At 42.1% G+C, this 22,706-nt stretch overlaps 3 protein-coding genes across 3 annotated transcripts; 2 read left to right on the forward strand and 1 right to left on the reverse strand.

Moving 5' to 3' along the window:
* Nucleotides 1–1,348: 1,348 nt before the first annotated feature.
* Nucleotides 1,349–8,825, reverse strand: zdbf2 (zinc finger, DBF-type containing 2). Its single transcript, XM_083758639.1, has 11 exons — nucleotides 8,754–8,825; nucleotides 8,583–8,628; nucleotides 8,350–8,446; nucleotides 7,828–7,985; nucleotides 6,298–7,042; nucleotides 5,695–5,826; nucleotides 4,834–5,097; nucleotides 4,113–4,264; nucleotides 3,623–3,791; nucleotides 2,977–3,244; nucleotides 1,349–2,477 (listed from the first exon to the last, which is right to left on the reverse strand). The coding sequence occupies exons 1-11, from the start codon at nucleotides 8,788–8,790 to the stop codon at nucleotides 1,735–1,737; spliced, it is 2,811 nt and encodes a 936-aa protein (XP_083614765.1). The 5' UTR covers nucleotides 8,791–8,825; the 3' UTR covers nucleotides 1,349–1,734.
* A 1,650-nt stretch (nucleotides 8,826–10,475) lies between these two features.
* Nucleotides 10,476–14,710, forward strand: eef1b2 (eukaryotic translation elongation factor 1 beta 2). Its single transcript, XM_083758696.1, has 7 exons — nucleotides 10,476–10,651; nucleotides 11,628–11,750; nucleotides 12,524–12,656; nucleotides 12,803–12,869; nucleotides 13,614–13,739; nucleotides 14,268–14,335; nucleotides 14,520–14,710. The coding sequence occupies exons 1-7, from the start codon at nucleotides 10,572–10,574 to the stop codon at nucleotides 14,604–14,606; spliced, it is 684 nt and encodes a 227-aa protein (XP_083614822.1). The 5' UTR covers nucleotides 10,476–10,571; the 3' UTR covers nucleotides 14,607–14,710.
* Nucleotides 14,711–16,164: 1,454 nt separating this feature from the next.
* Nucleotides 16,165–22,608, forward strand: creg1 (cellular repressor of E1A-stimulated genes 1). Its single transcript, XM_083758293.1, has 6 exons — nucleotides 16,165–16,344; nucleotides 17,056–17,250; nucleotides 18,816–18,935; nucleotides 19,614–19,727; nucleotides 19,927–20,047; nucleotides 21,954–22,608. Exons 1-5 carry the CDS (start codon nucleotides 16,237–16,239, stop codon nucleotides 20,044–20,046), a joined length of 657 nt encoding a protein of 218 aa, XP_083614419.1. The 5' UTR covers nucleotides 16,165–16,236; the 3' UTR covers nucleotide 20,047; nucleotides 21,954–22,608.
* Nucleotides 22,609–22,706: the final 98 nt, after the last annotated feature.

Raw genomic sequence — 22,706 nt, forward strand, 5'->3', positions numbered from 1 at the left:
TCAAATGTGGAGAACAAATTTCACTGCGGTAACGTGTGGCAAATCGTACGAGCCACGATTATGATTGATATGGTGAGTTTAATTGATCGTAGCTGTAGACAAACACAAAGCCAGTAATGACTTCATTATGTTTATGGAGCTCATTTGAGTGAATTCGATAGTATTAATAGTTGGCACCTTGGACATCTGCACCTCGATTTAAAATTGTCCATTTTGTCAAATGTTAAAACAATATTTGAAAGCCGGTTTTAAGTAATGTAAAGTATCCATGATGTGAACATGAATGATCATTATCAGACTTGCTTGTGCAACTCTATATTCCGGGGGGAATTTGGGGAACACAACGCGCCACACGCTGTGAGCTTGTAGATATTTTTTTATTGGTGTACTGCATTCCGATATTCATTTTAACTCTAATTAATGGCCACCGATCTGATTAAAATGCTTTTTATTGAACAATACTGAAGATACGGGCGATAATAACCCAAAGAGAATTGCAACATCCGTGGCCCTGGGATGAGCACTTTATATTTGAATTCTGAACATTTATGTAGACCTTATGTAATTGGGAAAAGTTCGTAAAACAGGCTGAAGTTATGACAGACGAGCGGTATGTGAACCATGGCAAAATCATCACTTATACCTTTTGTTTTTATATAATTTTTTTATCCCACGATTTTGTAACCCATTTTTCACCCCTGTCAATTATCTAATGTGATCCTGGGCTCTACACACCCTCCACCAACCTGGGGAGAGCAACAGACTTTAACTCATGCTTCCTTCATGCATGAGTGTCCAAGTTGCTCCTTTACACCTGACAGGGGGGAGTTTCCCTGGTTGGACGTAGCGCGTGGAAGGAACACGTTATTCCAACCAGTTCCTTTCCCCTCCATCAGGCGCCCCGGCTGGCCAGGGGGAGGCAGTTTAGAGACCAGGATTACTGCATGTTTTTTGTGAGGGTACCTACCCTAGGGGACACGGGGAGAACATGCAAACTCCACAGAATCTTATATCTTAATAATTCAACTTTCAGAGGGCGAGTGAGTGGGGTAAAACGATTGCATTCCAGATGTCCTGACAGATTTCTATCGTCCAACAAATCGCTCTGAAAGTGATAAAAAAAAGAGGTATAACTACCGGTATTGTAAGAGAACTATGGGGAAGACAAAGACCATTATTCTTCTCCCAGCCTAAAACCGGAGATGACGTTTATGGCCGTTCCTTTCTATCTCTGTGTATCTATCTATTGATCTATTGGCCTACATTCAGGTGGGGTTGTGGGCTTGTAGATCTGCTATTGAAGTATTCTTCATACATTACCAAACATACATGAATAACTGAGTCAATGTTATGTAATGAATTTAATTCATAAATCGATCTTTAATCCTATTTTAGCCTGGACTTTTGTTTTAAAGTGCATTAAAATAACAAACAACATATGACGGTAATTAAAGCGTGTTGGATTATGTAACAAAATTCATACTGTATGAAATAAACTCAACAAACATACATGATAAAGATTAGAGCATCATTGTCATTAGGGGTGTAACGATACTGAAGCGCTACAGTGGAGTGCTCCTTTAATCTGAATCCAATTCAATCCACCTTTTCAATGTGACGATAAATCATAATTCAATCAATCATAATTCAATCAACATGACAACTTCATTTTGACCTTACAGTAGGTGAGACCTTTGTTTTGGCAGCTTCCGACAAACAGACGGGTCAACGGGGTCAGTTCCTGGTTCTCCCGGACCTCAGACACCGCGAGGGGGAGGAGTCTATCAGTGGGCCCGTGGAGCAGGCAGCTTTCCTGCTCTCCGAGAGCCGAGGGGAGCTCCACTTCCTGGGCTGTGGTGAGAGAGAAGGCTCCCTGGGTCTCTTCCTCCGGCCTCTGCCTGAGCCTCGCTCTGACTGGCCGCTCCGTCTTCCTCCCCTCCCCGAGCCTCGCTCCGATTTGCTAGTCCTTCTTGCTCCCCTCCCTGAGCCTCGCTCCGATTGGCTAGTCCTCCTTCCTCCCCTCCCTGTCTTTCCCTTGGCACTACCCGTTGTTCCCTGATTGGACAAGGTCTTTGTCGCGTCCGCACTGACCATGCTCGGCAGGAGGTGGTCCCCGTTGGACGGCGTGCCGGAAGATGACCTTCGACCCTTGACCCCGGTTGAGCCCGAGGCCCCTCCCTTCCTCTTCCTTCCCACAGACGCCGCCGACGCCCCTTCCTGCCTCTCGGCGTTCAGCTCGGGGCTCAGGCTCCTGAACAGCTGGCGTACGTGTCTCCCCTTAGGAAGGACGCCCCGCTTCTCGGGAACGATGCCCCGCCCCTTAGGAAGGGGACTCCACCCCTCGGGAAGGGAGCTGACGACGCAGTGTCTCAGCGGGTCGTAGAACTGCAGCGGGAGGGGCTTGTACTTCAGCCTGGTTCCCTGCCGGCCGTCCAATGGACGCCTGCGCTTCCTGCAGCGCTTGTGGTGGGAGGAGCCTAAAGAAAAATACAAGGTTTTTAGTTGTTTTATAGAGCGGAGGTTCCCAAACTTCTTCATGTCAAGGACCCCCAAATTGACACTATATAGCCTGCGGACCCCCATTTGAAGAGATCCCCATAATAGAAGATTTTTACGGCTCTACCTCTAGAGGTAGATTGTTACATTTCAAGGACCCCCAGTTTGACATGCATTAGTCTACGGACCCCCCATTTAATGGCATTTCTATCTCTGGGACCCCCAATTTATATTGTAAAATCAATGTTAATGTAACTGAGATGTAGTCTTTGGGTTGTTTGACTCGTTTCTAGCGTTTATTACTCTTTGAGTATATTATATTGTACATTTCCACCTTAGTTGATGCTTCATATCTATATGAGTAAAATATCCAGGGTGATTTGTTTACATCTACATGCCAGGCCTCGGGCCTTTTCTAGCCACAAAACGACGTGTTGTGAGTTTGTTTAACTAAACCGCTAATTAACTACCGGTAATTACCATGAAGCCCTAGCTGTGCTCCAGTGTCTGGGGAGCAGAGGATGTAGACCAATGAGGTTTGAGCTTGCAGGGGAGTGATGACGTTGACCAATGAGGTGTGAGCTTGCAGGGGGGTGACGTTGCTGAGCCTGTCCGGGGTTCTCTCTTCTTGCTCTGCCTGCCGGGGGTGAGGAGCGTCCTGATTGGCTGTCTGCTGGTCCAGCGGCTGTTGACGGATAGCTGGCACAACCAATGGTGCGGTCTGAGTTCCGTGACTCACTTTGACCACCTGGGGGAGACAAAGAATTTTACACACGAGTATGACATGCTGTTTTTCAAACTTTTAAAGTCTTTATCATGGTCCTACACAGAAACATCCACTCTGTGTTCTGAGGCTTCTCCGGATGCAATGAAAAAAATACCCATTTGCCTGTGGGTGTCACTATTGAAGGATTTTGCCTGTCAATCATCGCCTCTGGCTGATCACAAACCAGTTCATACTGTGTGATTTGTCAGCGACAGTGCCAAATATCTAGAACTGCTCTGGGAGGCATCGGCGTACTTTTCACACACTGCAAGCTCGCCGAGATCTGGGACTTGTCGACATGTGGTAAGAAAGGTCGACGGCAGAATGGGGCCAAATATGTGTGCTGGGCTCTTTAGTCACCTGACACCTGGAGGCCAATCGGAACAGACGGCGACGTCTCCGCCTCCTCAAGGTGCATTGTGGGGCACCCTCATCTCGATTGGCTAGAGGAAGATGATTGGCATCGTCCTCGTGTTCCTCTCCGTCAGCCAGACTCCGCCCCTTCCTGTTCTGGCTCCTCCTTCCATACCTGGAGATGAGGACAATTGTTTTGATAAAAAAATCCAGGAAAAGAATCAGATAAATGGATTTTATCAAGTCTATTTACATTGAAGCGGACCGAGGCTTTTTCACTTCCGGTTCATTCCCTGTTTATCAATTGCCTAGCAACAGAGAGCTATTCATGCGGTACTGAAGAGTATATTCAGTATATTCATCTAACTTAATTAAAAAAAAAAACTTGTCAGATAACGCCAATGGGGGAAAATACGAATCAAATTCGTTCTTGGCAGTCAATGAGTTCATTAACAAATTAATGATTTATGTATTGATTCATTAATGTATTGATTACCTGATCAGTGACTCTGTATCGAAGTAGCAGATGAATTTTCCGTGTCTGAATTCTCTCACCATGCTCTCCACCTTCTCCTCATCCTCCTGCTCGATCTGAGCCCACGTCTTCCCCATGAATGATGGAGGGATGAAGGCCGGAGCAGGAAGTACCTGGTAAGTAGACCATGTATTGATTAACTCATTCAATCATTTAATGCAGTGGTTTTCAACCATTTTCGTATCAAGGCCCGTTATTTATTCAGCATTTGAGCCACGGACCACCATTTGATGACATTTTGCCTCTCAGACCCAAAACCTTTGTTGTCGATCAAAATAACAATTATTCTACATTCTCTAATTATGTAGACTTCTTGTAAATTAAGTAATGCAGATGTTTAACATTAATGTAACTCTTGAGAGCATTTTACGCTCTCAAGATTTAATTTATAAGTGGTAATTTGGTTGACTAACTCTCCATCGTTTAGCTGGGCACCACCTGGAACCCCCTCAAGGACCCCTGGTCCCCCACTGATTTAATTCACCCAGAGCCACGGTCTGGTCTATAATATAAATATAGTACCGTTAGCTGGGTGTTTGTGGGGGAAAAAAGCTCTAACATGGGAGTGGATCGGAGCGGATGTTTTGCGATCACGCTAAGTTGGCAGGCAATGAGTTTTAAAAGTAAAGAATACAAGTAATGTAAAGCTATAAGTGTACTTTAAAAGTAATGGAGTACACACCTGCTCGATGGGCAGGATGACCCTGTACCCCTCCTCCCCCTCCTGACTCCTCCTCCTGCTGCTGGCTACGTCCCCGGGCGCGGCATGGAGGGCGGAGTCTAGCTGGTGGGCGTAAACCTGGTCATCCAGGTGAACCCGGGCCTCCGTCAGAACCCACAGGTCCAGAGTGGCTGTGGCCTGGGGGAGGGGTGTGGCCTGGGTGAGTGTATGGAGGGCAGGGCTGTGTGGGGGGAGTCGGTCAGTTCCACCTCGTTCCAAAGCCTCCTGGAGAAAAGAACATTAAGCATTCGTATACTCTGAAAACGTGAATCTGTCTGCTATAGTGCCACCATGAAGCTGAATTGAAACATAGGGTGGAATTTGGCCTAGTGGCAATGTGCGTGCAAAGTTTCGCTGGGTTCATGATTTGAGACACTTTACAAGCCAATCTTATTATGACAAATGGGATAGGACAAGGACACAGAGACCTGTTTCGAGTAATATCAAAAGATGAGGTTCTGCTGTGCATCCAAGGACTGTCAAAGAGGACGGGACGCGAAGACCGTAAGGGCGCCGCCATGTTGCTCACATGGTGCTCCATGGAAGGAAAGAAACATGCGCAGTTGAGACCAAGGAAGCTGAACGAGGAAGTGTTGACTGCATAAAGCCCATTGCGCATGTTTCTTTCCTTCCATGGAGCACCATGTGAGCAACATGGCGGCGCCCTTACGGTCTTCGCGTCCCATCCTCTTTAGACAGTCCTTGTGTGCATCCAGGAAGTGTGTGTGCACTGTTGTTAGCTGTTCACAGACTTACAGGGGGCAACATGTCTTTGGTCTGGTGGAGACAATAATAAACACACACGCACACACAGGGTACTACCTGTACATGCAGGTCCCAGTCGTCAGTGAGTGCAGCAGAGCACAGAGACTCTGGCAGACTGAAGTGGAAGCTCTCTGCTTCCCCCTGCTGGTCACCACTGGTACTGTCTCCATGACAACACTGCTGGATCACCTGCATTCAAAGAAAAAAAAAGCTTTCATGAGCTGTTCTTTAATTCAACTCAAACTTGACGAGATGCTCTTTAATTCAATTAAAGGAATATTTCACTTCCAAAAAACCTTTGGTCATTTCATCATCTACTCAGGCTTATGTGAACACCCCGACAGTTTTTAAGTTGCTCGATTCAGTATTTAGATACTTCAAACTACAGTTTAACCATGTTAGATTCATGAAACACCCGTCCTTTTCTCTGGTGACTCATACTGCCCTCCTAAATTATGTGAGGTGCCTGTTTTAAAATTACTTTTTTTCTATTTGTAAATATTTTTTTGGATGAAAAGCATCAGGGAAAGAACAAGGCTCCATAAAAATAATCAAATATATATAAAAACATGTCTGGGGTGTTCACATAAGTCTGAGTAGACGATAAAATTACCCTTTTTTTCTTTTTTTTACAAGTGAAATATCCCTTTTAAGACAGACCTCTTCTATAGTTCGGTCCACAGGGTCAGTGATGATGTCATCGGTGGGGAACATCTGCTCTCGGTGAGTCTCTCTCCTCTCCTTCTGCCAATTGGTCCACGTCTGAGGGGCGGGTCCTCCAGGCGTGTGGTCTAAGGGGGTCTTCTTGGGGGTGTGGTCTAATGGCTTGTGACCTGAGGGAGTCTCCTTGGGGGTGTGGTCTAATGGCTTGTGACCTGAGGGAGTCTCCTTGGGGGTGTGGTCTAATGGCTTGTGACCTGAGGGAGTCTCCTTGGGGGTGTGGTCTAATGGCTTGTGACCTGAGGGAGTCTCCTTGGAGGTGTGGTCAGGGGGTCTGTGGGGGGGTGTGACGGAACAACAGGAAGTGCGAGTCTCTCTCCGACGGTCCGTCTTCCTGTGAGCTTTTTTGTGCACGGAGGAGGGCGTCGTGCACGAGGGTGACTGCAACGCCTGTGTGTGTGCGTGCACGGAATGTGCATGTGCTTTTACATGATGTGTAGTAGGTTGTGTCTGTTTCACTTCCTGCTGCCTGGTGATTGGCTGAGAGAGCTTCTCTTCACCCGCCTTCCGGTTGCCGAGCTCTGTTGCCTTGACGACGTGAGGTTGTTGTTCGGAGGGGGAGCTGGACAGGTCGTCTCTGGTGCACACCGATTGGCTGTCACTGCTGTCAGTCACACACAGCTCTGCTAGGTCCGCCCTCGGAACCGGAGGACACGAAACGGATGGCAAATCAGCATGAGACGACCTACACACACACACACACACACACACACACATCTTTGTAAGATCATAGTTTAGAAAGAACCCCTGAAATGACTTATTTTCTACCAATTACCCCATGGAACCTATTGAATGAATGAAAATGTTTGTGTAAGACAACAATCTACACTAATAGCTGAATATAGGAGGGGCTAGCACCCCTTAAAAAAAATATATATATATATATATATAAAATAGCTTGGCTTTTGGACGTTACATCATATGGCAGCCAAGTCTGACACTTATCCACACTTTTCCTGGGCTGTGTGTGCTCCAGTTCCTGTCGATTTGATCCAATGAAAGCCAATGAAACTGGTCAGATGACCAATGATATCCAATGAAATCAACAGGAACTGAAGCACACACAGCCCAGGAAAAGTGTGGATAGGCCACATATAGACCGATTCAGAGGGTTTCCTGGGTGCGGCCATTACTGAGGTGTACCATTAAGCGCAACAGCACTGATTAGCTACACCTGGCCTACGGAGCACCTGCTCCATGGATTACACCTCAGTAATGGCCGCGCCCAGGGCACCCCTCTGTGAATCGGTCTATAGGCTTTGGCCTGACAGCGTGTTGCGTGTTGCATGTTCGAGTCCAGTTCACGACGACCTTTGCGTCATGTCTCCCCCCTTCTCTCTCTCTCTCCCTCCTTCCCGTCCATCTTTACTTGATACTATCAATAAAGGCAAAAAAGCCAAAAACAAACTAATCTTAAAAAAAATAAAGTCTGACTTTAAACAAACATGGGTCACTATTACCGGCATGTACCTGGTATCGGTGTAGCTGTATGGATGATGTAACAGCACATCTTGAAGGAAGCGGTCCATCAGACTGGAGCTTCTGGAGGTTCTGCTGACAGAGGAGGTGGTGCTGGAACCTCTGGATGAAACACGAACCGACAGACGATGTCTGGAGCTGGAGATATGCTGTAATGATATTATTATTATTCACGCACCCACACATGCAACTGCACACAGGTGTTTGTTGTTTGTCATACCTTATGTTACTTTGTTACTTTGTCTATCTTACCATTTGTTTATTATTTTAGGTGAGAACCATGTTAGATGTATAACCATGTATAATGGGTTTCCTTTCTCACCTGCACTTATTTTTCTCTTTTAATAACTTTTGTACTGTTTTTATTGTGCGAATAAATAAGACCAAAACTAAACCAACCACTCCCCTGGGAGTTTTGGGGAGCAAAATGAGCGCATCCTGAGTATTAAACTGAAACACGTAAACCCCAGTATGAGAGAGAGAGAGTGTGTGCGTGCGCGCGTGTGCATGTACCTGTTCAAGTCCAGTATACAGAACTCTACAATAAGAACAGTATCCTTGTCTGTTGGTCTGTCTGGATGGACCTGCTTGTTCTTCGGAGCCCTGGCCCCTAAAAACACACACACACACACACACACACACACACACACACACACACACAGAGTTTGAGTGCATTCTATAGTGATCGTTAACACTGTGAGCTTGTAGATCTGATAAAGCTGTGAGTGAGAGCTTGTAGATCTAACCTGTCTGTACTCTCTGGCTTCCTGTGTGCATCAGGATGCCCCGCCCCTGAAAGATATTAACAAACAATAAAATCACACTTTAAATCAATGATAGTTTTCACACACACACACACACACACACACACACACACACACACACACACACACACACACACACACACACGATCGTACCATTCCCAGGGGGGGTGCAGCGGTCAGAACCAGGCATGCTGAGTTGTACATCTGAAAAAAGAGAAAAAGGAAAATACTACAAAAAATGAATAAAAACAAAGTTATTTATCATATAGGTAAAATAAAAGTGCACTGTGACCATGCCCTAAAGAGATATTTCATTATTTATTTTAGTCTACTCAGGCTTCTGTTTTTACATTGATTGATGCAATATTTACATATTTTATCAGTAAATGCACCTACCATTTACAATATCGGTCACAGAAGCAGAGATGTGCGTTTACAATGAGTCTAACATGGTTTAAATGTATAGTTCAAACAATGGCTTTACTTTATATAGGACACACACACAAGCAGAACATTAACACTTAAAAGTCTGTTGTTGTAACCAAGTCAATAACGTTTCCATGTTGTGTCAAATCAATTCAAAACAAATATATCAATTCAAAACAAATATATACATCTCTCTCTCTCTCTCTCTCACACACATGCACACACACACACACACACACACACACACACACACACACACACACACACACACACACACACACACAAACTACTCATAAATTAACTTTGCTATGACCATGAATCATATGTCCATATTTGATCATGTTTCCATGAGAAATGAAGTGGCTAGAAGAAGCTAAAAGGTTAATCTCTCGGACATTAAACATACCTGTGTTTATTTTGGTGGAAAAACAGAGAGCATTGTGGGAAGCGTCTATGTCGACATAGGAAACATTTTTACCTTTATTTAAACATCAGGCATCTTTACTTTGAGTTGAATTAAAAACAATTGTAATACTTATTTATTTAATAATAACAAGGGCTTTGTAACCATTATGCATTATTACTTGATGATTAATTGCTTATTGTGAATTTAATTGTGTTTCGGATGTTGGAACTTTATGAATAATATATATTTATATTTTAGGCTTCATAAACTAAAAGGAAGATAACAAAATAACTTAATCATTTAATAACTTTCTAAAGAAAATGTGAATAGTAGAAATAGCAGATTTACAAGTTCAAACAGTAGCATTGTGACCCGTTTTGAGATTGTAGATCTGATATTTGCATTTCATATTCATTTATAATAAATCACTTTATTTATCTCATAGACAGTGTTTTATTGATATTCATTTTCATTTATGTTAAATACATTTGTGATCATATCGATTTAAAAGATTTGGCAGGAGAACATGTTGGAAAAACAACTACCTCATGTCCTCCCGCCACGACCACTGTGACGTCATCTACCGAGTCACAATGTTGGCTTCAGTCCGCCCCCTGCTGGCGAGGAGTAGAAATGTACCTAATAGATGGATTATGGATGGACGTAATGCTAAATTAAGACAAACCACATGCTCAATTTAACTAATAATTTCCATAAAATTAATTAAAATGAAAGAATAACATATAATGAGATTATTTATGAATAAATAATACATAATACAAATAATGATTCTGAAAATAAATTCGAATGAATTGCAATATCTATCTTGAGCAGCTGGGGGCGACAACACGAACGTCTGGGTGTGTCTTGCCTTCAGATCCCATCTCTCGAAGGAATGACCATGGTCGTGCAGTGATTGGCTACTAGTCCGTTGTCATAGAGACCTACAGGCCCGGTCTAGTGGTTGTAAGGACAACCAACAACCAATCAGAAGACGGTCGTCCCTCCGGGCGATGTGACGCAGTGTATAAAGCGTTCCTCGTGGTGAACCTTCTCCCCTTTCTCCTCCAGCGCAGTCTGTCTGTGTCTTCAACTGTAATTAAACGTTAAATTAACCATTAGTTCATTATAATAACATCATGGGTTTCGGAGACTTGAACACTCCCAGCGGCCTGAAGCTCCTGAATGACTTCCTTCAGGAAAGAAGCTACATTGAAGGGTTTGTTTGAGTTTGACACGCAGGCTGTTACACCCGAGTTGGCGACCCAATGAATTATGTGACCGTTGCGGTCAAAGCTACTAGACTTGACATCTTGAATAAAGCTACAACTCTAGTATAATTAAAACTAAATGTAGTTATGGTGATGGATTTTTTCTTTCTCATGCTTCGCCAATCGCCACAGACCCTCCTGGTGGAGTCACATGATTATTCAGGTCACTCAGTTGTGTGTAACAGTCTTTTATGCTAACTAACTAGCATTAGTCTTTAAGTAGCCCCACATTATGTGCCCTCTCCCTACGCTGATTCTGTAGCTCTGAGATGCTTACTGCTCCTCGTACAGTGAGGACGCTTCGCTTCGCTGCTCTCGCTTATGCTTGCATTCCTCAACTGATATCCCTGCTTTATTTTTATTTTTTTTATCTCTACAAGTGGATCCTAGATACTTGTAAACCGATGGGAATGTTTTTGTTCTTTAGATAGAAGTTTTTGCCTACTTCAAAAATGTAGGCAAAAAAATCAAAATACCCTTTTTTTTACCTTCTGTGACTGGGTACGTGGCACATAGCTATAGCTATATAGCTCTGGACACTTGGCAGCCAGCCATGCCCCCAACAACATGAGCGTAATGCTGAGGGAACATACTGGGGCTAGTCTTAAGGAGAGACGGAAGTATAATCATCATTTAGTATAGAATAGATAGGACTAAACTTGGCGTATTTGTATCCAAACGCACGGTGGGTAGAAACTAGAAAGGTGCACACGCACGGTCGGTGGGTATATGTTTGTGACGTGTCAGTTATGTAAAGTTGGGAGCATTACATAAATATTTTTTTACTTTGTAAATGTGTGTTGGTTGTCCAGTGCTAAGACAAAAAATAATAAAATGTGTGTAGCTATAAGCTATGTTCCATCATCATAATAATAATCATCATCATGCGTGTCTCTGGGTGTGTGTGTGTGTGTGTCTGTGTAGCTACGTTCCCTCCCAGGCTGACATCGCAGTATTTGACGCCGTTTCGTCGTCTCCACCTTCTGACCTCGTCCATGCTCTGAGATGGTACAACCATATGCTGTCCTACCAGAAGGAGAAGACCAGGTATGATTATGAATGAATGGGGCCAGATATGAATGTGATGTGCTTTCCTATACCAGAGAGACCAGCTATGAATGAGTGAATGAGACTGGGTATATGAATGTGATGTCCTGTCCTATTCAGAGATAGAGAGACCAGCTATGAATGAAGGGCTGTTCATTGGGTCAGACTAATAGAAACCGTTGTCAGTTTGTAGCAGGCTTTGTAGCTCTAAATGACTGAGCCCAGCAATGGTCCTGACTGGTTATAACGTATGTAAAATGTGTACCTTACATTGAGGACTATTTGAGGATAACCTTTATTTACACGGTTTCGGTTGTCCGCTCATAGACTGGGACATGGGAAGATGGAGCCGCATACCACCTGAACAGCGGTTTTGCCAATGTGAGACTGGTATACAAAATGAACAGCACATACTGGTGTGTCCCCTCACACAAGATATCAGAGTGAAATATGGACATGAGGGTATTGATTTGAGCTCACTCTTTGTGGGCACTAACAGAGACTTTGCGTATGCTACATGCCTGTCTGTCACTTGTGGAGCAATAGAAAGCTCCTGTTGTAAAGGGATTGTGTATTGTATATTTTAATGTATTGTACCTTTTAAAGTTTTTGATTCATGGGTTTTTTATTGTTTGGACCCAATGTTTTATACATTTGTGTCAATAAAGTAACTAACTACTAGACCTGTAGGGCACGTCCTACCTGTTTTTGTAGCACGCAACCAAGCATAAAACGACTTTTATGAATACTAATGACTTGCTGGTTTGCTTCAGTCTACCAGGAGTCAAGAGGCCATTGGGTGAATACGGTCCAGCGGGTGTGCCTGACAGCACATGCGCCGCCCCTGCCGCCGCCTCCAAGGACGACGAGGATGACATCGATCTGTTCGGCTCCGAAGATGAAGAGGTGAACGCACACACACGCACGTTCACAACAAGACAATATTTACTTTGACAGGAATTTAGTATATATTTAAAAGAATATCATGGAAAATGACATGTAGTGAAGTTAGTTTCTCTCTTTCATTCATTCATAATGTCTTTCTTTCTCAGGAGAGTGCAGAAGCAGCGAGGCTGAATGAGGAACGTATTGCTGCATACAACGCAAAGAAGGCTAAAAGTACGTCTTGATATTTCACCTTCTCTCATGACTTTTCACCTTGTGTCTTGACCTTTCACCTTCTGCTTAAGAGTTCTCAACCCAAACAATTTAATTTGCATCATTCTGGACCAGTCATTGGTCTGATACAGGACAACACTAATGTGGTCAGTAGATGTTACCATAGGCTCAAATGACGGCAGAGAATGACCTATAGTTGGTTTAATTCAACTTTAACTTTAATTAAAATTGTTGATACTAAACAATCAAAGTTGCACAAAATGAAGTGACGTTGTTAAATCGTCATGTAACACCACAAGCCTAGTTGCAACTCTTGTCGGTCTCTCTGGCTGATCTACTACAATAAAAGCCCACAACGCATGGCATCCGTGTTGCATTCTGGGCTTGCAGATTATTACTATTAGATGTTCGGTATACAAAGTACTAATCGGGCTCATTTAAGTAACAGATCTACAAGTCCACAAGGCATTGGATCACGCTGAGTTGTGAGTGTCTGTGAGCTTGTAGATCCAGCGGCTATACGGGTCGGGCAGAAATTGAGAACTCTTTTCCTGCTAAAGCAGCGCTCTGATTGGCTCGTGACATTAATGATGATACAATCACCATCTTTGTGCTGATGGATATGATGTACAAATTCTTAATCTGATATGTCGCCTCTGTCCAATCTGATTTGTCCAAATAGTTTCTATAGTTGGAGTACTGACTGCATCTGTCTGTGTGTGTGTGTGTGTCTGTCTCCATCAGAACCAGCCCTCATCGCCAAGTCGTCCATCTTGTTGGACGTGAAGCCGTGGGACGATGAGACAGACATGGGGAAACTGGAGGAGTGTGTCCGCAGTATTGAGATGGATGGACTGCTGTGGGGACAATGTATGTTTAAATTGTATACTATATATGATGAAACTAGACTAGTGTTTGTAGTATCACCATGAGTTTAGGCCATTGTTGCCCATTTTTCTTTAGTAACACGGGCTACAAAGTAGGAAGGTCAGACGGCGACAAACTAGATACCAGAGTAAAGTTCACTTTGAGGCCTTACTGTTGAGCTGCTAGGGGCAGTTGAAATGTTTTTTTTTTTTTTTTTTTTAGTTAGTAGATTTTCCCCACAGATCCTGACTAATTAGCATACATTTTGGGCCCAGCCCTAAATCGCCACCCATCATCAATTTCGGTGAAAATAATCAGTATTATTTTGAGACCAATTAGATACCGATATGGCATTTACAGGCTTTAATTCCGACATACTATTGGTCCGACTGTCATTAGAACAACCGCAAGCACGGGAGCAGCGCATGTTCGACCGTTGTTTCCTCATGTCAGACCTGAATCTGTGTGTGCAAAGCATCCCTATGCTATGGCCGTTGTAATAACGTTCCATTAATGTTTGTCTTCCTCTAGCTAAGCTGGTTCCCGTCGGTTACGGCATCAGGAAGCTGCAGATTGGCTGTGTGGTGGAGGATGACAAGGTGAGGAGCATTCTGATTGGTTCATTTATATGTATTTTCACTGGTTTAACTTTATTCAACATCTACAGTTTTCATTGGCTACTTGGCTAGTTTGTTTTCATTGGTTAGTTCCTAATAAATCGCAGCCATTGTTTCATTGGATGATTATTTCATATTAATATAATTCCATTTATTTTATTCTCAGGTGGGAACAGATATGTTGGAGGAGCAGATCTGTGCGTTTGAGGACTTTGTTCAATCCATGGATGTTGCTGCTTTCAACAAGATTTAACGTGTTACACACACAACCCTACGCGCACTTAAAGAACAACAAACACGTAACGGACACATTGAAGCATCGTGCTTGGAGCTGCAATAAAATGCACTTCAGAAAAACTTGCGTGTCTGTTTAATTCACTTTACTGTTTCTTTAATTCACTTAACTCTGTTTCTTTAAATGGATGATTGTGTTTTACATGTGTGTACATAAGCATTCGTTCACCTAAAAAACTTATTTTTCTATCAATTACACTCCCAATGAAGCCTTGAATTTCATTTTTGGACCTGGTCATCGGTCAGTAGGAGACAGGTCTCCTACCAGAGAGTCCGGTCATCAAATTATTGTCTCAGGACTGCGACAAAAACTGAAGCATCTCCATGAATTCCAAAGCTTCACCGGTGTGAAATTGATAGAAAATAAGTGAACTACTCCTGCAGTGGATGGACTGTTTCATTTTTGGTGTAGAGCTTGAAGGCTAGTAAGGCCACTTACGAATTGCATTTATAGATCCGTTTCCTCACTGAGATTGTAGTTCTGCTATTTTTAGGCCAGTTTGTGGGAGAGAGAAACAATTATAAAATAGAGTATGACCAGAATTGCATGTGAATATATATTCCTCAGAAAATTCGTCTCTGCTGCTTGTGTCTAAAATTATAATAACCATACAATCAAGAGGGGTGGGGGGCATAGATGGAGGTTAGAGCATATGACATTGCTATGCACTTTGTCCAAGGCATATGAGTAAAGGCAAACTATATATATATATTGTTGGCATATATGTCCCCCACCATGCAAGGACCTGATTCCATCTGGATCTCTAGAGTTTAGGGCGGATTCATCCATCTTTTATTTTAGCCTATACTTTCTCCCTTAGAAATCTAGTGGAGTACTAATGGAGGGCCCTGATGTAAACAAGTCGGTGCTTTTCATGGTTTGTAGCAGTTTTTCTATTGACAAAAGTTTAATATTTGTCTTGTAAATGTAACAATTGTAAAATTAAAGTTCAGATAAGTACAGTACTCTAGAAATGTACATTACACAAGTAAATATACTAGTCTAGTACTCCATACTGATATCTGTGTTATATCTGAGCGACAAATGCAAACCTTTCTAACAAAGCTGCAGTTTGACTGTCCACATGAGGGCGACAAAGACTTGAATAAAACCAGATGCATGGAGCAGTTCCACTGAACATAGCGACAACGGAGTGAACGGATTCTGTTTTACACATAAATACTTACTTTTATAAATTAATAAAATATCACGTAAATGTATTTATACGTTTTTTTAAATGGTTATTAAACATCACATACCGGTACATTAAATATCACATTTCGGGGGGGGGGGGTGTTATGAAATAAATTACTCTGAATATGTTTCCTATAATTTCGTAAGTAAATGGTAATAAAATAAATGCTATGAATTGCATTGTAATACAAAAAACTTAATTGACATTACAATTTGTAATGGCAGCAATATTCCAACAAAGCTATGCGCGCTTTCCACGTGACTTGCTCACATGACCCACCCAGGTCACGTGACTTTGTATACATAACAGCTACACTTCGGTTGTTGTGCCTCAGTTTAGACTTTCATCTGCTGCTCGTTTATCGCCTACAATTGTATACTTTAATTAACATACATGATTAATTACATGTTAAAGATGCAGAGTCTCAGTCCAGTGTATCTGTTGCTTTTTATGGCTTTGTTTCTGAAGAGGTCAGAGTCTCTGCTGATCCCCCCCCACCAGGTACTTATTACTTTATTTATATTAATTTTACTTTGATAAGTTTCATTATTAACCCCTCACCAGGTACTTTATATATTAATATTACTTTACTTCGTGGTTAATGTCCACATTTAGACTGAGTTAGTAACTGTGATGACCCCGTCCCACACCACCTGTTGATGTTTGTATGATAAGTGATATTACTGTCATATTGTCATTAAGGTTTCAGAACTTCGAACATAGCTGATCGACACATTGTGAGCTTGTAGATCAGTTATTACACTTGGTTTATTTTATGGTTATTTTATTGTGAGCTTATATTATAGATCAGTTATTGCATGTGGTTATTTTATTGTGAGCCTGTAGATCAGTTATTGAATGTGGTTATTTTATTGTGAGCTTGTAGATCTGCTTTTTTATTATGTAATTGGTGAGCTTGTAGATCTGCTATTTTATTTGATTATGTAATTGTGAGCTTGTAGATCTGCTATTTATTTGAATATGTATGACCCCTTATGGATCCCACACCTCCTGTTGAACACCCATGATGTTTGTAGGATACAGTAAGTGATATTACTGTCATACTGTCATTAAGGTTTCAGAACTTATAGTTATATAATAGCTGATTTACACATTGTGGCAATTGTAGATCAGTTATTGTATGTGGTTAATCTACTGTTTCCCCACTCTTTTACTATTCATTTATAACTACTGCACGTCTCCCTTCTCCAGGAGGTGGCGAGAATGGCTCGCTTCGTGGCCAATCAGGTGAATTGGGCCAGCATGGCGACCATTGCGTCCCGTCCACCGATCCAGGGCCAACCGTTTAGCAACGCCTTCTCTGTGAGCGACGGACCAATGGGAGTGGGTTCTGGAGTCCCTTACATGTACCTGACACGCATGGAGATATCTGTCCAAGACCTGATGGTACACGCACACACACTCGCAAACACAGGCGGACAATATCAGTCACCAGAAGCAGAGATGTGTGTTTTCAATGAGTCTAACATTCATTAGGACAATATCAGTCACCAGTAGCAGAGACGTGTGCTTTGTTTTTTATCCCATGATTTGTAACCCATTTATCTCCCGGTGCCTATTGCCGAAGTTATAATACTGAGTGATTCTCTCCCTCTGCCAACTTGGGGAGAGCCCCGAACTGAGCTCATGCTTCCTTCAATGCATGAGGAGTGAGCAGACCGCTTCTTCTCACCTGACGGGGGGGAAGGAACACGTTATTCCAACCAGTTCCTTTCCCCTCCATCAGGCTGACTCGTTGGGTCTCTCTTAGCTCATTTACAAACGTAATTGTCATACATGTCAAATGTCGTATACAGTTATGTCATACATATTCTGAAGAAAACCTGGAGACTGACATTCAGTAAGATGTGAAGAAACAGCAAGTCACAGACGAGGACAAGGCCTCATTAGCATTAGGCCCCCTGGCTGCCATCCATAGGCCTTAATGCTATGCATGGCAGACATGTGCAGACAGTTCAGAAAACTATTTCTGTGGGACTAACTGCTACTGTTAGTTATTTTGTCTTGCACCAGAAACCACTGGATGTCCACAACATAACGCTTTGATCTAATGAACATAACAAATAGCATGGGGTGAATCACTTGAGCGATTAATTTAAATAGTGAATCAATGAGTCAACGAGACAATCATTCATCCCAGCATCTCATTACATCCATTATTATCCTCAATGAACTCACTAATAACATTAGGGAGGCATGTGTGTTTTACAATGATTTAATATGCAATGTAAATGTTGAATCGAGCAACTTAAAAACTGAAACACAGAAGACTGAGTAGATGCTAAGACATTTTTTTCAAGTGAAATGGCTCCAGCAGCACTGATCATAAAACAGCTGAGTCACTGACAGTTATCATAAAATAAGTGCTGAGGTCATCCTCCACACAGAAACTGCTGACTCACTGCTTCTTGTCTGTTGCATAACTTTATTGTCACACCACACGTTTACAGCAGTTATTTAAGAGTTTTACTGTTCTGTGGAATTTCAATTTATAGCTAGTTTGAAATTCACAGCAAACCAAAGTTAATCTCTAAATAAATTTATTTACTTACATATCCTATAAAGCCCTATGTTTGGGCTTTAAACAGCTATGACTCTTCATCTATGAGCCGATTGCGAACGAAAATAAAAGCCTTGGTACCGAGGCTACTATGACTCCAGTTCCCAGCATGCTACAGGCTCCAAAGCATTGCTCTTACCAGTGCACCATAGCCTTTAATTAGTGTATTTATGGTTGGTATTGTTGGCAGATTATGTATTTTAGGCTATTCTTTAGGTTTTTAGTAGTTTTGTGAGTTTCATGTCATTTATTGAACTATAATTATTATATTTGTTTTTCAATAAGTAGTTTTGATACCATGTGTTGAACTTCTGTTTCACCAAAATGAAATCAATCAATTAATCAACTCTCTCTCTCTCTCTCTCTCTCTCTCTCTCTCTGTCTGTCTCAGGTGGACAGTCGGGCGTCTCTCTCCATGTCTCTGGCTCAGACAGATTACTGCAAACAACAAGGATTTGATCCTCAGAGTCCACTCTGTGCTCATATCATACTGTCTGGATCTGTACTGGAGGTAATTATTATATTAATACTACTAACTAATAATAATTATAATTATAATAACAATTTGTGAAGCAAGACAACAGTGAGTGTGTGTGTGTGTGTGTGTGAAGCATCACCAAAAACTTCACTTTTCTGCTGTGCAAAAGTTAACAAAAAGCACATTCACTTTGCTGACAAAAACTTCTCGGACCAAGAACAATAGTGTGTTGCCTATAGCAACTACGCTAATAATAATGACTGAATCTGTGCTTATCTCATACTGTCTGGATGTACTGGAGTCTAAACTGTATACATGTATACATCATGATCACATGACCTAATGTGTACTGATTTGAATGAGTGTTGGGTCAGCCCAGTTTCGGCGAGCCTTCCCGCGTCCGAAACGGTCGAAAAATGTTACCGTGTTGCAGCTCTCCGTGCTCGGACAGACATACTACACGTACACATAGGGACACACATAGCTGCGTAATGGAGCGGAGGCACCACTCAAAAAGGAATGGGTGGAGATTCTGCCTCGGTCTCCTGGGAGTTGAGTGATCGATCAGTCTTATAGCAAACAACTGAACACAACAAAGTTTCACTGTAAAAAGCCTAATCTTATCACCGGAGATGTACCGGTGATGTACTGGAGATGTACCGTATGACCATATAAGGTAACAGTTTGGCACGGTGTGACCATATATGGCAGGTAAACGGCACGGAGGCGGAGTTTGCCAAGAAGGCGTTGTTCAGCCGTCATCCTGAGATGGTTGACTGGCCGTCCGACCACGACTGGTTCTTCTGCAAGTTCAACATCACCATGGTAACGTGTGTGTGTGTGTGTGTGTGTGTGTGTGTGTGTGTGTGTGTGTGTGTGTGTGTGTGTGTGTGTGTGTGCATGTGTGTGTCCACCGCACCTCAACACATGCGTGCGTGTGTGTGTATTGCACGTATATAATTATTGTATATATGTAATAAATTGGTATTATATATGTAAAGCATATTTTAATGTAATCTGGTAGGTGTGGGTCTTGGATTACTTTGGAGGGGTGAAGACCGTCTCTCCAGAGGAATACTTCAAAGCTACTCCTTACAAGAGCCATCATCAGCAGCAGCATCATCATCCTCTTCGTCATCTCTGAGGTGAGTGACACCTTCTAATCCTGCCCACCTGCCAGTGACATCATAATTTCTGTCCACTCACTGTGGCCCTCGTTTATCAAGCACGTGCAAACCGGAAAATGGCAAGGTCACCTCCACATGTATCGATCTATCGCGACTTTGACTTGCGTACGGCATGCTCAGATCTCACGCAGTGTTGATTTTGTCGACTAATACTATAGTATTAGTCGACGTATTATACTATACTTATTTTTTTACTGATTAAAACTAAATTAAAACTAAGCTATGATGAATAAAACTAAGACTAAATATACTGACAGTTTCGTCAACAAACAAGCTAGACTAAAATGTTAGGAAGGGACTAGTGGACAAGAGATCCAGTGTAAGTCATTTTAGACTTGGTTGCATGTTGAAAATAGCAGATCTACAAGCTCACAACAGCTTGTAGATCTGCTATTTTCAGCAAGTGTAAAATCAGCCATTACGCCAAAATGTATTTTAGTCGACTAAATGAACTGTAGATTCCGTCGACTAAAGCTAGACTAACACTAAAACATTCCAGGTGACTAAAATATAACAACAACTAAATGATGTGCAAGTTTCATTCCAAAGACGACGACTAAACTAAAATAGAATACATTATGCTACCAAAATCAACACTGATCTCACGTCTGGTCTGAGGACTCGTAGGATTTGTCTGCGCCAGTCTGTTCCGTCGTAGACATGCTGAGCAGCATTATCTGACCATCCGACCAATGTATAGCTCTAAAACTAACAAATAATACATGTGAAAAGAAATGATATTTTGTAAAGGCATATATCATCATATGAAATGGGTCAGATATTTCCAAGTGAACAAAGCAATTAAAATCAGCCCACCACACCGTTCAAGTTATGACGCCAGCTCCAGGCTATCCATCTCATAAACGTGGTGTCACGGCCACAGACCACCAGAGGGCGCAGGAGTCCTTTATTTAGTGTGGTGTCTCCACTATCAGTGTGTGCACTGGTCTGGGGTTAAATTAAAACACACACTATTTATTATCTAATTCATGATTCAGGTTCGTTTAGGATAGGATATGTCTTTACTTAATGCTACAATTTAAAAAAAGAAAATGCATTTATTTTTCTTCCCCAGATCGCAGTCTTCTGAGTTCTGACATAATGTATCGTGACACTTAATGTTAACTGGACTTGCACTGTTACAAATGCATAATTGAGTTTAATTTGTGTTACATGTTCTCATTGGACGTGTCTGTGTGGGGTCTGTGCCCTGTGTATGCAAATAGCATGTGGTATTCCCCACACAGGCGTGTGTGCTGTGCAGCTGTGTGTGAATCCACAGAGATGATTGGTGGGGAAATTTCAACGCATTCTTTATGTTGAGAGACAGTCGGGTTGCTTGATAAATCTTACGTTAACGTGGTCGTTAGATGATTCTTCCGTTGCGTTGATAAATTAAGGCCTCTGTGTTCTCATCCTTGTGTAGCCTGCTACAAACTAGTACTAACTAATCAATATCACGATATTCGGAGGACGATACAATATATATCGTGGGAGGAAGTATCGAGATATATCGCGATATTGATATATTGGCACACCCCTAGCACTAGCATGTCTGAGAGGTCATTTTGACCGTTTCTTTGAGATTTTGAAGTTGATTATCTTTGCCCATGAAGCTTTCAGAAGGTTCCCCTTCCATGATGACCATCATCTCAGAAATGTTTGACATCAGAAACATTTTCTAAATATGAATTTAAGCACATGCTACCTCTGTCTGATTTGACTTCAGAGTTCAGACATGCTATGCTATAGTGGAAAGCCCTGTGCACAGAAACCTGCCTACCAGTGACATCATCATTTCTGACTGTCATCATTTCTAACTCTGTGTTCTCACTGGTGATCTATTTATGCATTCATGTTACAGGAGTTGACCCTGGATGCCTATGTGACCTCTGACCTCTATGGGCCAGCAGAGGGTGGGATTAAAGTGCCTTGCTGAACAGTACCTCCTACACTGTGTGTGTGTGTGTGTGTGTGTGTGTGTGTGTGTGTGTGTGTGTGTGTGTGTGTGTGTGTGTGTGTGTGTGTGTGTGTGTGTGCGCGCACAGTAAAATAGTGAGTGAAATTAGTTTGTGTGCAAGTTCTATCATTTGTTATTTCAATAGTAATTTCAAAGAAAGGGAAAGAGACAGGGGGCAAGTGGGGAGAGAGATCAATCAAAGAAACGTGCGTGCGTGTGTTTTGTGTGCGTGCGTGCATGCATGCATGCTTGATTGAAATATTTTGATTGAAATATTTATTAACAGTTTGCAGAATTACAGTACATTTCAAGCACAAACTGTGAGTGGACGACCCAATTAAGCATTACACTTGTTTACAAGAGGGTCAACCATGTTCAATTCATCAAATGTTAATGAATATTAGTGAATGATTAAGCAATGTTATGTAGATTATATGAAATGCCTGTTGTGTGAAATTATCTTTTAATGTGTCATTTGGTCTAGAAGATCACACATGCACTTTGATGAATGTATATTACTTTTGTGGAAATTATTTAAATAAAGTTTTTAATTATTGCACTTATTTTTGTTTTGTTTTTTCCAATGAAGTCTCAACTCATTTAGACAGATGCTAGGTTCATTGTTCACCTGCTATCCTACAGTTTCAACATTATTAT

Source organism: Protomyctophum parallelum, assembly GCF_964188405.1.
Source record: "Protomyctophum parallelum genome assembly, chromosome: 23".
NCBI lineage: Eukaryota > Metazoa > Chordata > Actinopteri > Myctophiformes > Myctophidae > Protomyctophum > Protomyctophum parallelum.

Bases quoted from the DNA above. Each gene is read 5' to 3' on its own strand.
- zdbf2 (XM_083758639.1), bottom strand. From the start codon at position 8,790: ATGCCTGGTTCTGACCGCTGCACCCCCCCTGGGAATG. The intron at 5,098-5,694 runs GTAGTACCCTGT...TCTTTTCTCCAG, and splicing joins ACTGGGACCTGCATGTACAG to GAGGCTTTGGAACGAGGTGG. The intron at 4,265-4,833 runs GTGTGTACTCCA...TCTACTTACCAG, and splicing joins TCATCCTGCCCATCGAGCAG to GTACTTCCTGCTCCGGCCTT.
- creg1 (XM_083758293.1), top strand. From the start codon at position 16,237: ATGATTAATTACATGTTAAAGATGCAGAGTCTCAGTCCAGTGTATCTG. The intron at 16,345-17,055 runs GTACTTATTACT...TCCCTTCTCCAG, and splicing joins TGCTGATCCCCCCCCACCAG to GAGGTGGCGAGAATGGCTCG. The intron at 19,728-19,926 runs GTAACGTGTGTG...GTAATCTGGTAG, and splicing joins GCAAGTTCAACATCACCATG to GTGTGGGTCTTGGATTACTT.
- eef1b2 (XM_083758696.1), top strand. From the start codon at position 10,572: ATGGGTTTCGGAGACTTGAACACTCCCAGCGGCCTGAAGCTCCTGAAT. The intron at 10,652-11,627 runs GTTTGTTTGAGT...GTGTCTGTGTAG, and splicing joins GAAAGAAGCTACATTGAAGG to CTACGTTCCCTCCCAGGCTG. The intron at 13,740-14,267 runs GTATGTTTAAAT...GTCTTCCTCTAG, and splicing joins TGGACTGCTGTGGGGACAAT to CTAAGCTGGTTCCCGTCGGT.